Below are 17,700 nucleotides of genomic sequence, written 5' to 3'. Positions count from 1 at the left end.
TCCCCCAGCAACTGTTATAGAACAAAACCTGGTGAAACTAGCCGTTGGTGAGCAGGGGTATCTGGTGAAATTACCATAAAGCACAAGGGCACCTGGTGAAAATCTAAAAAACCTCAGGGGTACCTGGTGAAATAAATTACGAGGGTACCTGGTGAAAAAAAGTTTCTAACGGCCACTTAACGGCAGGGTTAAGTCATGCAAGAAAATGAAACCTGAGGGGTACCTGGTAGATTACTGAAACAACGAGGGTACCTGGTGAATTAACTTAAACCTCGGGGGTATTTCATGAAATATCCGAATTATAAATGACTAAATGAGGTAGTGGATTCGAACGATAGACATATCATACATAGGTTATGAGTCTTAACCAATACGGAGTAATTGATTACTTAGAACATATACTAAATATTACTTCATCCATTCTTTTTTAAATGAACAATTATTTAGGCGTGTTTGCCAATGCACGATTTCAAATATTAATATCTCTACTTGTGTATAGGAAAAAATTATAAAAAATTGATATTTAAATAATATTTACTGATACGAATCTAATAAAACCCCACACGACTATGTTTTTTCTTATGTATAAACCACAAAAGGAAGTCAAAGATGTTTGTGTGAATAGTGTTTAAACCTCAATTGTGTCATGTAAATAAGAACAGATGAAGTATGTAATAATAGAAAAGAAAATGTAAAAAAAAAAATTTGGACACTCGAAATAGAATACGTAGAATATTTTAAAACGGAGGAACTAGTACATTCGAAAGTGGGAAACTTAATGGCCAAAAATAGTAACAGGACTATAATTTTGGGACGCTCAAACTAGAAACATGACTATAAAAATGAGATGGGGAGAGTAGTCTCATGCACGCAGATGTGTACGAAAATATGAAAAATATATACAGTATAAAAGAAAGAAAATTTATGTTATGTATAAAAATGTATTCGCATAGTTTCTCTCGAAAGTAGACATCAAAACAATTAAAGGATGTATTTTTATGATGTTTGTTTGATTGAATTTTGTTTCAATTATTTAAATTAAAGTATAATTTATTTGTGACAAATCAAAATAAATTATGTGAGTAACTTATTTGGTTGGGATTACGTATTTGATTGTGACTTTTACTCCCTCTGTTTTTTTTGTTTGTTACGTTTGGACTTTTACACGTTTATTAATGTATAATAAAGATTCTTTTTCTTTTTTATTAAAAAAATAAACCCAAGTAAAACCTCAATCCACTAATCATTACAACAACCAATAAGATAATTTTATTTATCAAAATGAACTAATAATAGAAAAGCACAAAGATTGCTAACTTAACATACTTGGGAAATTGTAAAGAAACTTAATGAGTTGAAAAATTTTGACCAATTAAAATTAAAAGTTGGCACAAAAAATGATAGTATAATAAGTTAAGGAAAGATTATCCGGCGTAACAAATGTTGTGAAACACCATAAAATGAATACGTAACAAACAAAAAGAAACGGATGGAGTACTTTTTATTTTTGACTTTTGTCAAATGATTATATTTGATTGACGGATTTCCTTTATATCTTTCTGTTTTATTTAAAATTAATGTTAATATAGTTTTTAAGTTAAAGCGTTTTAGACTATAGGGGACACCAAAAGTTCAGTTACGATAGTGACCCTAGGAGTTCCCTTATGGAAATAGAGATGAATGAACTCTTTATGGAATTTTGTTTTAATAGGGAACTAAAATTAAATAACATAGTTATACTAACTTCATTCCATAATGATGTTCAAATTTCTTTTTTCACGTTTGTCAATGCAAGTTTTGCATCGTTTTTATCTATAAATACATAATATTAAAAATTATAATTTTTTGATATTCTTAAAGTGTTCATTGAGACGAATCAAACAAGATCCCACATGAATATGTTTTTTCTTATAGATTGAAAATAATTTAAAAAATTCTCTTCCACTGTGAATAGTGTCAAAAACTTAAATTGAAACATCATTATGGAAACTGAGAGAGTAGTAGTAGATGTTTAATGTAATTAATAATCGGATTTTTTTTATAAAACGCCCCGCGGCTTAACGAAATACACCAAATATCCACAACATGAAATATGTTGTGAATTTGAGTAAAACTCAGGGATATGTGGTGAAAAACCCAAAAAGTAAATCATTGGCATTTAATTAACAAATGGACGGCTAAAGATCAATCTATATCTAGCATTGTCTGTTGCAGTCGACGACTATGCTAGAAGTGTCGCTTATTAGTATAAGGCCTTGTTTTTTTGTACTCAATTGAACTGAGCTGAAATTAACTGAATTGAACTAAACTAAACTAAATTAAATTAAACTTAACTTAACTGAATATTACTAAATTAAAATAATCAATAAACAACAAACAACACACAACAAACAGCAAACAATAAATAATAATTAATAATTAATAATTAAAATACGGAGTAATTAATTAGTTACTAAATGCTAATTATAAATTACAGCAATTAATAATTAAAAAATTTAATAATAGATAATAAATTATATGTAAATAATAATAAAGAATAATATAATAAACTGAATTAAAAATAAGCTCTAAAGGTGACTTATTTTTAATTCAGTTTATTAAGTCAAGAAAAACATGGTCTAAGGCCCTGTTCTTTTTAGCTTAATTTCAGCTTCAGGACTTATTTGGCAGTTCAGTTCAGTTCAGTTCAGTTTAATTCAGTTTAATTCAATTCAATTCAATTCAATTTAATTTAATTTAATAATAATAATAATTATATTATTAATATTAATTATATTAATATAATATATTATTATTATTATTGTATTAATTATATTATTATTATTATTATTAATATAATATAATAATAATATAATATATTATTATTATTAATATTAATTATATTATTAATTATATTATTGTATTACTTATTATTTATATTTATATTATTATATTATTATATTACTTATTATTATTATTATTTATAACTAAATATTTATTAATAATTAATATAATTTATTATTATTTTTATTAATTAGTATTAAGTTCAGTTCAGTTCAGTTCAGTTCAGGAGCATTCAGTTCAGTTCAGTTCAGTTCAATTCAGTTCAATTCAGTTCAGTTCAGTTCAATTCAGCTCTAAAGAACAGGGCCTAACTGGTAGAAAATATGGTGTAAATTATGACGTTCGCCTAATAAGTGTAAATTGTCAACTACCTAAGTTAGAGTCTCGGACATCTTAAATTACTGGTGTATGAGTGGAGTACAGATAAGCATACACAATATTTTCTATTCATTTTGTGGCATCTTCGTGTTGTAGCTTACCATTGTGGGTAGTTTAGAATGGTTGTAGACTTGTAGGCTTGTATCTTAGAAATCTAAGTAGGAAAATAAAACTACAAGAGTTTTAGCTTGTTATCGCGGGTACTCTTGCCATGTTCTAATAGCCTTACATGCTACATCATCAGATTCATTCATCGTGGAAATAGCTGTCTTAGTTATGTCTACAACTTTAGTTTCTAGGTACAATTTCATCAGAATTTATAAGCAAACAAACCAATATGAGAAAGTTTGTGAACGGAGATATAAGGGAGTATATGATTGGAGTCGAGTTCTATCTCTTCCAAAGTATGTCATCATCATTACTGAAGCCCTCAAAAAACGAGGAACGTACAAAACTAAGAAATGAGACGTTCAAAACAAGACTATAGATGAAATTTCAACTTTAAATTCTTTAAGTTAAAGATGAAATTTCAACTATCAATCAACAAAACCTTCGTATTTGAAGCCTCCTGTACTTTGCTTGGGTAAATCAATGTTTTAAATAGCAAGACTTGACCCCTCATTTATTACAAAATTGTACATGATTACCACAAGTACACCCTGAGCTCCTAGAGCCATGAATCCCTTTGCTCCCTTATGTCAAAACAATGAACTCAGAAAATGCTAGTGGAAATAAAATCATCTAATCAATTAACTTAAAGCCCAAATAAGAGAGACCACAAACTAAAATCTATAGCATCATCGACTCTGGGTTTTCAATGTAGCCTTTGAATGCTTTTAGCCACTCTGCACCCATAGCACCTACATAAAGCAAATCGCATCAGAATAAACAATTCATCTCATGAGCACACTAAGTATATAATTGACCATTTGAGTTTCACACTTGCCAGTGCACAAATTCAACCACTAATATCACTCAATATACATTAGTCAAAAAGAAGTTTAAAAAATTGATATTTTGAAATTATATTTCAAGGAAAATCTAACAAGATTTTACATGAATACATTTCCCCTTGCATTATAAATCAAAAAAGTATACAAGAGTATGTGAATAGTGTCAAAATCCAAATGGCGCAATTATATAAAAAAATGAAGTATAATGTTTTGCTGAAACGCGTGACAAATGTTACTCACCATCAATAACACGATGATCACAGCTTAGTGTAACGGACATGAAGGAAGCAAACTTAAATTGGTTAGCAGCATCATCTCCAGGAATGACTCTCTTTTGAGCTGCACGAGTAAAAAACAGATTGTTACTAGTCTGTCACTTGCTTGGTTTGATGTCTACTCCAAAAAACTGTTGTTTAAACACTTGGGTGAAGACAGAGATATATATACCAGAACCAACTGCAAGAATGGCTGCCTGAGGAGGATTAATAATAGCACAGAATTGTTTGATTCCAAAAGGCCCTCCCAGGTTTGACACAGTAAAAGTGCCACCCTACACAGAAATAATGCAAAAAAAAGTTAGACAATAAGATCCTACAAGGCCACAAGCATAATAAAATTGAGTTCAAAGTTGTACTAACCTCATATTGTTCTGGTTTCAGGCTATTTTCCCTTGCTTTTTGGGCCAAACTTTTAACTTCTTCTGAAATTTTGGACAAACCTTTCTTGTCAGCATCCTGCAAACAGTTTCCAATTAGCAAGTGTATTTATTCACTAATGGCTCCCAAAAAAGAAGAAAGAATCATCATATACCCGGACAACTGGAACATATAACCCATTCTCAGTTTGCACTGCGACATTAATATTCACATTGTGAAACCTGAACACCATACAGAGTATGCTTAGTTCTAGTGTAAAACAAAGAGGAATGGAACAAGGGGAAATACGAAATATTAGCACACAGTACTCACTGGCGTATATAGTCATTGGTCCAAGAACTATTGCATTCCGGAACTTTCTTCAGTGCCAAAGCCGCAGCCTATACAAAGAGACATTTAAATTACCACATCAAATAATAAAGCAAAAACTACTTGGTCATTGTACAAAAAAGGCAGAAAAATAGAACAGCACTGTATTTCAGTGCACAACTGCACAAGCACTCTGACTAGGTGCAGCGTTAAGTAGTAGAAACCAAATTCGACAATCCTCCATCCTACTGATTGACGCACAATACAAATCACAGCATAAGTGGACTATACTCCTAATTTGTTTCGAAGATGAGACATACGTAGAACAAGCTAGTTCAGAAAACCAAAATCAGCAATTTTAACCACTCACGGTCTGACTACGTCCAATTGAAGTACTGCCTCCAACAAGTTTTCAACTTTTCTTTATTTTAAGTGTTCCAAAACAGTTATCATATTTCTATGACTATGAAATAATATTTAAAACATGAACAATTCTAACTAGGGATTATTAAATGAATGTAAAAAGGTTAGCGAGAGAAATTGCATAAATTATACTCCCTTCTTTCTAATGCCTAAATGATATATCAGGAGATCTAGATCAAGATGCGGCAAGCAACAAATCAGATACAAGGACAATGGTACATTTACTCTTTAGGTACGTGGAATACTCTCTTTTCACCATCCATTGACTGTGGAGGATGGTTGTTCACTTAGTAAGTTAATATAGATGTATCATTGTCCCTAAAAATACATAACATTTATTTAGCAGTAAAAAACTAAAAACTGCTTGACATGCAAAATAATTGTTGAACTTTATAATGCAAGGAAAGGATATTGCCAAATGTGAGAATATAAGTGCAAATACCTTGATTACAAGATCATTAACAGAAATTCTCTTCCCTCCAGAAGCCTCTTGTAACGAATTCAATTGACTACGCAGTCTGAAGGGAATCAAAGAGCACAAATAAGGCAATTACCCAGAATTTGCAACTGTAAAGAAAAGAACAAGCTAGCCAAAATACTTACTCCATAAGTTTGTCCACACAGGTATCTACTGTCAGATAATAATGAGGAATGGTTTGCTTGGACATTAATAAGCGTGCAGCAGTGACCTGTCAAGTTGACAAATAAAAAGTGAGCCAAAGCAGCACGCTGAGTGAACACAGTAAATGCACCCCCCCCCCCCCCAAAAAAAATATAGTTTCTGGTTTCACAATACCACAGCAACAGAATCAAAATAATATCTGGAGTCATTCTGAAATTTTAAAGATGATTGTGAACTATAAAATTGAAAAATACTTGCCTTTCTTATCTGAGAATGAGGGATATCTGAGAAGTCCAGTCCAGCTCCTTCAGCAGCCTTAGGTACAGTTGCTGGTGATTCCTTGCCCCGAGATGCTATATAAAAGCAAAAGAGACAACATGTGAGCAAAGTCTAGTGTAGGACACTTTTTTTCTTTGTGCGGAACGACCTGCAGGATTTTATTCACATGAGCACCTCTATTTAATATTATCCAGTGAGTACAAATTATACTTGTAAAATTCTCACCTTTGACAACAAATTGAATCCAAGGGATTCAATCGAAGTAAAGCTTCAAATGTGCTCAGAGTTTAAGAATTTTTCTAGGTAACAAAACATGAACAAATGATATTTTGACTTTTTAACTTTCTTGAAACTTTATGCGGTAAAGTGGGATGCTTGCTGACCCAAATAAACTTTAGTACTTTGAAGTAAAAAAGCATCATGGGAGTATATGTACTTCATTAGAATTGACAAAAAAAAAGAGCACGATATACACAAAAATTTAACTGCAGAGTGAAGTCATCCAATAGTGAAAGAGCATCGTAGGAGAATATGTATAACGAGTTGACCTAAAAGCACCATATAAACAAAAATAATTGTGGAGTGAAATCTCCTAGAGTGCATATTTCTTAAAATAAATATATAAAAATATGCACATTACCCAAATAATCTTCAATGTCAGCTTTGACAATGCGACCATCTGGACCTGTTCCTTTTACACTTGACAAAGTAACCTTTTTTGCCCAGAAAAAAAAAATCAAGGAACACAAGTTAGAATCATAAAAAAGGTGCAACAAAATAACTAGAAAGCCTGCAGCGAGTTTTCTAGTGTGTAACCCACATTTTTGTCTTCAGCCAATTTCCTTGCAAGGGGGCTAGCAAATATGCGATCCCCTGCTGGTGACTTCTGACTAGGCTCTGAAACTTTTTTCTCCGTGTGAACTGCAGGTGCCGGACTTGTCTGTTTTTCAGGAGCTTCAGGTTCAGATGGTTTCTCGGTTTCAGGGACAGCGGTCTCTGATTTGGAGGGCGTGTAATCCTTGAACTTCTCAATATCTTTCTCATCTTCAACGGTGATAGCAATCACCTAGCATAGAATAACCCAAAGTCAGAGTTTTAGAGAATATAGAACACCAATTCCGTTGACAAAGCATTGATGGAATATAGATAGCAAAAATTCAGTCCTTATTGCATGTTTCAAGAATTTGATTATATTAAAACATAATTCTGTTAGCTACAGCATGTTAGCTGCATATTTGGTTTTGTTCTCACAAAAGCAACACCTGATAAAGAGAAATACTAGAAGATAAATGGTATCTTCGTGCTTGACAATTACATAAACTGATGTGAATAGGAATTAAACCTCACTTAGCTAGCCTCACCCCGGTAAGAGAATTCCCATGTTACATTGGAATTGCTTACTTCAAGCAAGAAACTCCCCATGTTGCTATAGAGTTTTGTTACTTAAGGATAGAAGCTTCCCATATCACATCGGAATCAAAAACTTGGAATTTTAAGGACGATAGACAACCAAACAAAGCAACTTACTCCATGCCTCGCCAACTTATGTAAAACTATGTAAAACTCTATATTTAGAAAATAATGGAAATCAACGGACTCAATACCTCGCCAACTTTAATTCCTTGTGTGCCATCTCCTTTAAGTATCTTGGCAAGATAACCATCCTCCATGCCTTCCATCTCCACTGTTGCTTTATCCTTTCAAGATTGAAACCAATAACATAAGTATCTTGGAGGGAGCATGAAGGAAACATCATTTAAAAGAGCAAAACACTTACTGTTTCGACTTCACAGATTACTTCACCAGGGGATACTTTATCTCCTTCTTTCTTCACCCATCTAGCAATATTCCCCTGGAATTCCATTTATAAAGTTATCCACCAAGTCAAGTAAGTCCAGCATGGCAGAGGAGGTGAAAAATACAAAAGTAACATACCTCTTCCATAGTAGGAGAAAGAGATGGCATGCCTATTTCTTGGTGTGGAGGCAGGTCTGAAAATAAAGCAGCAATTAAGAAAAGATCATGAATTGGTAAAAAGAATAAACATAGTCACTTTGAAGGATAAGCCAAAAAATCAGAATAAAAGATGACCGGAATTTAAGTCACAAGAACAAATAATAATGCACCCTATCAATAAGAGAGGCCTTAGGTCAACGCTTCTTGAGTGAGTGAGTACAACATAACAACAAAGGAAACATTCAAACATCCTCTTGTGAAGTAAATCTATTAGAGAACACCGTGCTTTTACAAAATGCATGTCCGATAAACTTTCTTGAAAATGAGTCGGGGTAGTGAATGGACTGCTTAGTTGAGTACAAGCGTACAACTACCAAATTTTGGCGGTTGAGCTGAAAAATGCACAAGTCCGCCAATACAAGGACTACAAGATATCCAAACACACAAATGGGAACAAATAAATTCAATATCAACCTTGCATAAACCACTAATTAAACAAGAAATTTGCTGAGTACATGCTTATTGGAACAGCGTGAAAGAAATTTAGATGCTCCACTAATAAAAGAATGGAAAGACGCGGGATTACAGCAAGGGAAAGGAAATAAATACCTGCACTTGATGAAAAGCACCTTTGCGGGTGCAGCTGCAAACTGGAGATTCAAACAACCAAAAAGAGGGGAGAGTCAAATGGAGAAGAAAAACTGAAGAACAAATATATACAGTACCCCAAATGAGAATATGTCAACGATCAACATCCTTATGCAGTAGCAACCCTTTTCCTACAGATAAAGAAGAGTGTTCGACAGAAGATCAATAACTAGAGACACACCTGGGCGATCCTCTACACAACACTTCATTAGATCCCAATTTCAGAGTCATGCTTGTAATATTTCTGATGAAGACTCCTGTGGTTGGGCCCTATACATCACATACAACAATTAGAAAAGGAAAAAAAACATATACTTCAGCCTTTTACAGCATACATAGACCCCAAGAAACAAACAATCATCATTATGCGAAGTTAATAAATTGCACAAAAGATGGCTCCACTAACCATAACAGCTGGAGGGTTTGAAACACTATGGAACTGCCTGGTATTGCCTTTACCGGAACTCCATCTAAACAAAGAGTTACAAGCTCCATCCCCTTTCTGATGATGGAAGCAAGACTGATGGGTCTTCAAAGAATCTGGTACAGACATAACTCATATTGAAATTCCAAATATACAAGATTTACATCTAGGCTTAGCATTGCAAGTTTGAGAAAACCAAAACCAGCTCAAGGAATGAAAAACAAAACAGAAAGTGTCAACAATTGTAAAGTTACAGATTTGGGTACATATCATTCTCAAAAGACAATCCAAGTTTTAAAGGATTCAAGGTTCGGTCTTTTGCCAGATTTTAAACACACGCAAGCATCTTGGATCAACAATTAACACAACAACTTGTTATGCAAGGTTAAATGACAAGCAAAAGTTCATGAATTTGTCACAAATGAAAATTACTTTTCAAAAAAAAAAAAAAATTGGCAAAACCATTAACGTTAAACACCAACAAAATAAAACACTAGAATTACTTAGAGGCGCTAAATTTATAAGGTTGGTATTGGTTTTACTCTATTCTTCCATGGACAAACAATTCGTAATAAGAAAAATAAAAAGTAAAAATAAATTCAGAGATAAGCCTGCACACCATCTACTCTTTTGGAGGATGAACGAACGTCATGGGTAAACCGACGAATCAAAGTGGCAGGCCCACGGCGCACTGACTTGGAAGCAATCTTGGACTGTTATAACATAAAATAAAAAGTCAGACAACGAGCATGTAAATGTTAAGTTCTTCCTACCAATAACCAAATCATCTTGAACAACAGAACAAGCCAGCTATAACAAATAACATAGGGTAGGAGCCTAGGAGGTGCTCCTACAGTGTACTTATTTGTCTTCCGGAGTATATAAAACTCTTTTTATAGAGTGTAGATTAATACAAAATTCTAGGGTTTACATTTACCACTAATTATAAAATCATAAATTCATTGAATACAAAACTCCAAAGTATGTTTGAATTATAAGTATAGATTATTCAAATTTCGCCACTGAGCATACGAATACTACGGAGTAATACATTACGAAAATTTACATTCGATTAATAGTGAAAAACTACCAAAAGACGATTAAGAATCTATTTATGAAGCACGCATCATTTGAACTTTCTAATTTCTCAAAATATGAACATACAATTACAGATAAATCACAATAAAAACAAAATTGGAATCTAAAAGCAAGGTTTATACAAATTTCAATCAACGAGCATAAATTTTATAAAATAAAGTATAAGGTACTTAATATCCGACTAACATCAAACATCTCAATAGTGCTTTAAATTGTCAAAAGAAAACAGACCAAAATCCCTAAATCACCAGTATATAACACGTCAATTTCTAGAAATGTAAAAATACATCAATCTGAGATTGAAATGGGGAAAATCAAATAAAAATGAAAACCACAATCCAAAATTCGATCAAAATTACACACAATTTGATAGAGATCTAGAGACAAGAGCGATCGTAATTACCAGCATTGAGGAGAGAGAAAATTAGCTGAGAGGGAATTCGACGACTGTGAAGAGCTAAGATCTCCGGCAACCACAGAGCGAATTTGAGAGAGAGTTGAATGTCAAAGGGGAAAAATCAGGGTGACACCTGACAAGAAATAGGGTTGGTGTTTTATGTTTATTTTACTTCCTGAGGAAATACTTACATTAGTACAAGTAAATTAGTAAAATGTAAATACTTACCCATTTCAGAAAAATTGAACATTTTTAATTATTTTATCTATTTATACACCCACTATGATTATATATTTTTGCTAATTTATTAAAAGCAAATGTTATTAAGTAAAATGTTGTTGATTTCAGACCAATTTCTTGTTGCTCTATCATTTACAAATGTATTTCAAAGCTCTTGTAGGAGAAACTTGGAGTTGTCCTCCCTAATATTATTTCACAGAATCAAGGAGCATTTGTGTCATGTATATCAATCTTCCACAATATTCTAGTATGTCAAGACATCATCAAGATGTACATGAAAAGTCAATCCCAACCCAACTATTTCATGAAATTGGACTTGAAAAAATCTCATGACACAGTTGAGTGGGAGTTTATTGCTGAAGTCATGCATGATTTGGACTTTCCATATCACTTTATCAATCTAATTATGATTTGTCTCTCCACTACTCAGTATTTCATTCTCATTAATGGAGAGCCTACTTACCTCATTCATCCAAATAGGTGGCTAAGTTATTTACTTTGTGTATGGAGTATTTCTCCAGGACTATGGTGACTGCTGGAGAAAATTCTCACTTTAACACTACTAGAAAAAGGGGTTTTAACGACAAACTTTTTCGTCGTTATAAGTCGAAAAAGTCGTCGCTAAAACCTTTAACGACGAACAAAGTTCGTCGTGATTTTTGTCGTAATAGCTTCCGACGTTATTAGTATTAACGTCAATGTTCGTCGTGAATTTTACACGACGAAATTATTGTTCGTCGTTATTTTTTAACGACAAAAAGGTTGTTTGTCGTTATTTATTAACGACAAAAAGGATGTTCGTCGTTATTATGTACTCAATGACGTCAAACAAACAACAAATAGTGACCAACATAGTTGACGTAAAAAGAGAATCAAATGGACACAATAATTTTAATTATCGTCCAACAACTACTATTTCGACGTTAATGTGGATAAAATAAATATAGTTTGTCGTAAATATAAAAAATATATATAACCTGCAATTCATTCAAAACCATAAAAAGTATATATAGAATATTACACTGAATTTATATTATTTAACGTAATAAATCACAAAAGATTTATAATAAACAAATTCAATGTGAACAAAACAACCAAACTAATAAGGTCAAATATATAACTTGGTCCATACTAAGAATTAAATCTCAATGATTCCTTGTTCTTAAAAAAAATTAAGAAAATTTGCACCAAATATCTAGAATTGATGTGTAGCAGCTTCGACCTATTTTTGCATTTCTGATCCAGCTTGTGAAGTTGGAATAGTAACATTAAGTCCATTCATGTCTTGACAACAGCATATTTGATCAGGATACATCCAGTACTCACCTTTCCCTACTTGGAAAAGAAATCCTCAAGTTCTCTATGAGTGACTCTAGAGGATCTCAATCCTGCTATAGAATAAAGAGTTAGCAGTCAAGCAGAAAGCGAACAACAAATGTGCCTTTTAAGCTTCAAGCCAACCTTCCACGGCTCGCAAACCTTGACCTGGGACGAGAATGGGACCGGTATCTAGGAGGAGACATAGATATGGACCTAGAGTGAGACGTAGATCTTTTTTTCATAGGTGATGGAGACCTAGAATACCTACAGTGTCCAACAAGTAGAATAAGTTTAAGTGAAATGAAAATATAAACCATACAACATTGGACTACAGTCGAGAAACATAATACATAATTAAATATCATAATTGAATAAGAATATCTTTTGAACAGTCTCTTATAAAAGAGTAAGAAAATCCTCTACAAACTTTAGAAAACACAAGTTTCACAATGAAAAACAATCTCAATTAGCCAGATTCACATGATAACTAAGCAGCTCAGCTATAGCTACAAAACCTTGAAAATGTTCAACAGTATAAAACGGTGCCAGATAACATACTTGCATGCACAAACATATATATGCGAGGCTCTAGTACCCCAGCCCCCTCACAATCTTTCAGCACCGCAACCACTTACATTTCGCACCAACAAACAAGGTTCAATATTAGTATGATGAGGAATAAGCAGCCATATCATCTAAAACCAGAAAAACAAAAGTGACCATTAACATGTTGTCTTTGCTTGCAATGTTCTTGTGCTCTTTATCAGAACTAAGATATAACCGAAGAGAGAAAGTTTGTCGTTAATATATTGTCGTTAAATACCCATAATCTAATAGTGAATTGAATGTTAATGAAATTACCTAAGCTGCTTCCAGTTCTGTTTCTTGAACTTGGATGTTAAAGGACAGAGGTTGTTGCAGACAGATGAAAAACAGATCTGACTTCTGAAAAAATGTCATGTGGTGTTCTCTGTGTATGTAAAGGGAGTTGAATGTCAGCAAAAGTTACAGTGTATGAAATGTGTAGAGACAGGGAAAACTAGATTACAAGTTCTTACAATACAAGAAGAATGAATAATTTCTCAAACTTTATCCTCCATTATCTACTTCTTTCAGCGTGCTAGGAAATTAGTAACTCAATAATAGGCAATATTTATAAGTAGAAGAAGCCACAACTCTTGAAAAGGATCATGTGAAAAGGTGGGAACTATTTACCTGAATGTCAGCACTTCCATAAATTTAGTGTCAATCTGCAGTGAAGTATGGAGTATCAAATATTTGAACTACTCACAATTCCAAGGAAGGGAAAGTTAGAGAAAAACGCGGCTAGGGACTTTACTTACTCCAGTCTGATGCTTCTTAGGGTGTGATGTTACTACTTTACTGAGCACAAAATAGTAACAAAGCATTAAAGCCTAGCTGATGCTACTTCACGTCTTCATCAACCTACAAAAGCCTGCAAACTAATCTGAACCAGAACACACAGGTCAAGCTAATGAACACTCCCAGTCCTAGATGGCGTATCATGTACATGTATGATATCAAAATAAGAAAGCACCTCATGTTCAAAAAGAGTCAGCCAAGCATTCTAAATACCTAGTTTACTTGTTCCAATCATATACACTGCCAGGCGATGAAAGTTTGAAACTTTTAAACCAATTCAACGCCTCCAGCTGGTACTGAACTCATCTCCAATGTTCTAGCATTACCAGTGCAAGAGCAAGACTCATATTAACCGATCGAGCAAGACTAGCTGCAAGTTCTGTGTCTATTGACTCTATTCAGGAGGGAAACAAACTTGAAAATATAGAAGTAAGAGAGATCAAAGATAAAAAAAATATAATCTATCAAAATAGGTGGATTAAGTGGGAAATAAAAGATATACTCTTTGTAGTTTTATACATATTCTCATCCTTGAATCAAGTCATATGAAAATACAGCAAGTAGGGTAGAACTTCATTACGACATGCTTCTACACAACGTACACCTATATATATTTACTTATAACCACAGATATACAAACCTTCTAGAAGAACCCTGGTGATCAAAACCAGCAAATGACATTACTCGATTCATCTGCAAGAAATTGGCGACATATCCGATTATTAAGTTCCTTATAGCCGCATTGTGTAAAATTGTTTAGAGATAAATAAGAAAACACATGAGTTTTACAAGGTCGATGCTGTCAAAAAAAAAAAAAAACAAGGTCGACCATCAATATGATACAGGCTAGTAAACAGGCTAATCTTTCAACAAAAAATATCACAAATTAATAAACAATCTCAATCAAACCTAGGAAGCAGTGAGCAATTAAACCAATAAAAAAGCCAAACTGCTCAATCTTTATACTATAATTTTCATCCAACAAAAAAGCCAAACAACTCAATCTTATACTATAATTTTCAACCTGAGAGTAAGATTGAACGAATAAACCAAAAAAAATTATTGCATTTCACCCAATTAATGGTACCAAGCCACAAAGGTTAACATACGGGAACCAAGAAATTCGTTAATCAACCTTCTGTTTCGGATAAATTGACATAATCTCGTTCTAACTAGCACAAATGGGGATATCTTAGAATTTTTTTTTACCAAAATAAGGAATTGGTTATATTGGAATTGGAATTGAATTAAACATTAGAAAACCCGTAAACAATAAGTAACAATTTGTAATAGTACGAAATAATTCATTGCCATATATAAACCCTAGATTATGATTATTTTGGGTGAAAATAAGAACACAAATTTAATTAGTTGAACCAGACAGCAAAACCAAAACCTAAATCCTCTTGTAGAGGAGCAGAAATCGTAATTCAGAAATAAAGAGGGAAAATACCAATGGAACGTTGCCTCCTGAATGCTGTTTGAGTCTTAGAAGCAAATATGAGAAATCAAGGCTTCATGTGCTTGCAAAAACTGACGAAGAAGCGGAGAAAGATGGAGATACTCTCATACTCGAATCCATATGTGATGAAGTTTTGGGGAAAATTGAGAATTGTGGTAACCTAGTTAGCCGCAACCGAGTCTTTGAATCTGATTTTAGTGAGAGAAGAAATAAATGAAATTTGAGCGGACTTCAAAAATTAAAACCAGCGCTTAGAAAGTGGGAACAACGACAAACAGATTTTAATTTACTTTTTATTAATTTTTTTTAATTTAACAATTACGAGGGTCATTAACTCTGGTCGTTATATGGCAGCGCAATTAGGCATTTAACGACAAATTTTTGATAATGACGTAATCGATTTGTCGTTAAACATGTATTTTCTAGTAGTGTAAGTTTCATTCTAGATGTAGGGGGCTAAAGTTGAATCATTTATGCTTTGATGTTGATCTCTTGATGTTCTGCAAAGAGGACAAGGAAACTATCCAAGTTTTGTTGGAAGGCTTTCAAGTATTCTCTTCCAATACTGGCCTTGTTTTTAACCCTAACAAGTCATTTATCTACTGTTGTGGCATGTTTGATGATCAGATTCAGGAGGTCACTCAGTTGTCGGGGTTTTGTAATGGCTCTCTTCCTTTCAGATACTTAGGGGTACCTGTGAGTCCTTGGATGTTGAAAGCTAGTGATTGTGATGTTGTTGTTGATAAAATTATTGTCATAATCAGAATTTGGAGCTCTAGACATCTATCATTTGCTGGAATGTCTCAACTGGTTAACTCAGTTCTCATGAGCATTAGTGTGTACTGGTCTCAAATCTTTCTATTTTCCAAGTCTATGATCAAGTAGATCAACACTATCTGTAGATCATTTCTATGGTTTGGCTCCTTGAAGATAGAAGACTTGGTGGAGTGGCTTGGGATACTCTCTGTCAACCTAAAACTCATGGTGGTCTTGGGTTCAGAAATTTAATGTTGTGGAACCAAGCTGATGTGGGAAAACAAGCTTGGGCTATAGCCAACAAGCAGGATATCCATTGGGTTAGATACTTAGATGGATCCATTCAGTGTATGTGAAAGATAAGGATTGGGTTTAGTTAACTTCCCCTACTGCTTCCAGTTGGGTACATGGTACGTGAAATTTGTGTGCAAAGTCCAAACTAGTTGCTCTTCTCACTTGCAACCAACTCAGTGGCTTAATGCCCCTAAGTACACTATCAAGGAGATGTACAATCTTCTTAGAGAACAAAGGGGTAGAACCGTAGAAGTCATTGACAGAAATATGTGTGGAACATATTTTCTATATCTAAACATAGGTTTATCTTATGGCTTTCAATGTTGGACAGATTAAAGACTAAGTCTAGAATCCACAAGTTAGGCATTGGTCTTGATGATCTGTGTGTTGTGTGTGGAAATGGTCCCAAAAGCCTGAAACAGTTATATATCTCTTATTTGATTGGGATATCACTCTAGGTCTCTAGCAGGAATTCCCTCTTTCACTTACTCTTTTGGGTTCAGAGGTACTGCAAAGGCAAAGTTACAAAAGCAGTGGCAGTAGCCAGTTTGGTGTACGACATATGGAAAGCAAGGAATAGTATAGTTTGGTCTTACAAAAGTCCCTACTGTCAAACACACAGTCACACGGATTCAGTTTGAGGTTATAAATAGAGTACTGAACTTGCTAGGTAGCAAAACTTGTTGAATAGATTTCATTATATACTTTCTTAAATTTTAAGATTTTTTCAAAAAAATAATAACTAGAGAGGACTTTGGTTAAAGTTGTATCTTGACAAACATTTTAGTCAAAGTGGTGTACTTTTTTTGAAATAAAAGAAATATTTCTTATCAACATGTTGTATTGACGTGTTCTAATAAAATAGTTACACATTGTGACAATAAAAGGTTATACTCAATTAATTATACTCTACAGCTAAATAGGTATATACTTAATTTCTGATCAAAATTTTTACACATTTCACTATGTTTTTTAATGATGAATCAACGGACTTGTATGTATGGCGGTCTCATATAAGACCTACCCGACTAAAGATACATGTGTACAAGTGTGTATATATAGATTATAATAGTTTTATTCTCTTCTCTTTCACGTTACATTTTCTATTAAAATAAACACAACAGGTAAAGATTATAATTTGAGTGTCCAACAAGTTTCGGGATCTAATATATAACGGACAAAGGTCCACAATTAACGGTTTACAATTTTTATTTTAAAATATTAAGTTATCGATTAAAATAATGTCCTGTAAAAAGATTAAAAAGTATATGACGCGACA

General features: G+C 33.3%; 1 protein-coding gene and 1 long non-coding RNA gene across 10 annotated transcripts; both read right to left on the bottom strand.

Annotated features, from left to right (window-relative positions):
- Positions 1-3,596: 3,596 nt before the first annotated feature.
- Positions 3,597-11,133, bottom strand: LOC110795805 (dihydrolipoyllysine-residue acetyltransferase component 2 of pyruvate dehydrogenase complex, mitochondrial). Its single transcript, XM_022000829.2, has 19 exons — positions 10,973-11,133; positions 10,091-10,184; positions 9,454-9,587; positions 9,229-9,317; positions 9,009-9,049; positions 8,379-8,434; positions 8,221-8,295; positions 8,048-8,140; positions 7,264-7,509; positions 7,084-7,156; positions 6,423-6,517; positions 6,146-6,231; positions 5,985-6,060; positions 5,123-5,190; positions 4,965-5,031; positions 4,793-4,888; positions 4,602-4,704; positions 4,395-4,493; positions 3,597-4,061 (listed from the first exon to the last, which is right to left on the bottom strand). The coding sequence occupies exons 1-19, from the start codon at positions 10,976-10,978 to the stop codon at positions 3,991-3,993; spliced, it is 1,668 nt and encodes a 555-aa protein (XP_021856521.2). The 5' UTR covers positions 10,979-11,133; the 3' UTR covers positions 3,597-3,990.
- A 1,121-nt stretch (positions 11,134-12,254) lies between these two features.
- LOC110785798 (uncharacterized) lies at positions 12,255-15,638 on the bottom strand. 9 transcript variants are annotated; one of them, XR_002532691.2, is made up of 6 exons: positions 15,363-15,636; positions 13,870-14,602; positions 13,742-13,776; positions 13,388-13,496; positions 13,085-13,156; positions 12,255-12,790 (listed from the first exon to the last, which is right to left on the bottom strand). It is a non-coding gene; the product is annotated as an uncharacterized lncRNA (long non-coding RNA). The 9 variants fall into 9 exon arrangements; XR_008928390.1 differs by having other exon boundaries at positions 12,255-13,496; positions 13,870-14,303; positions 14,550-14,602; positions 15,363-15,638; XR_002532689.2 differs by having other exon boundaries at positions 13,085-13,496; positions 15,363-15,637.
- Positions 15,639-17,700: the final 2,062 nt, after the last annotated feature.

This window comes from Spinacia oleracea, chromosome 2 (genome assembly GCF_020520425.1).
Source record: "Spinacia oleracea cultivar Varoflay chromosome 2, BTI_SOV_V1, whole genome shotgun sequence".
In the NCBI taxonomy this organism is placed as follows: Eukaryota; Viridiplantae; Streptophyta; class Magnoliopsida; order Caryophyllales; family Amaranthaceae; genus Spinacia; species Spinacia oleracea.
The sequence above is the reverse complement of the archived record's forward strand: the minus strand, read 5'-3'. Positions and strand labels throughout refer to the sequence as shown.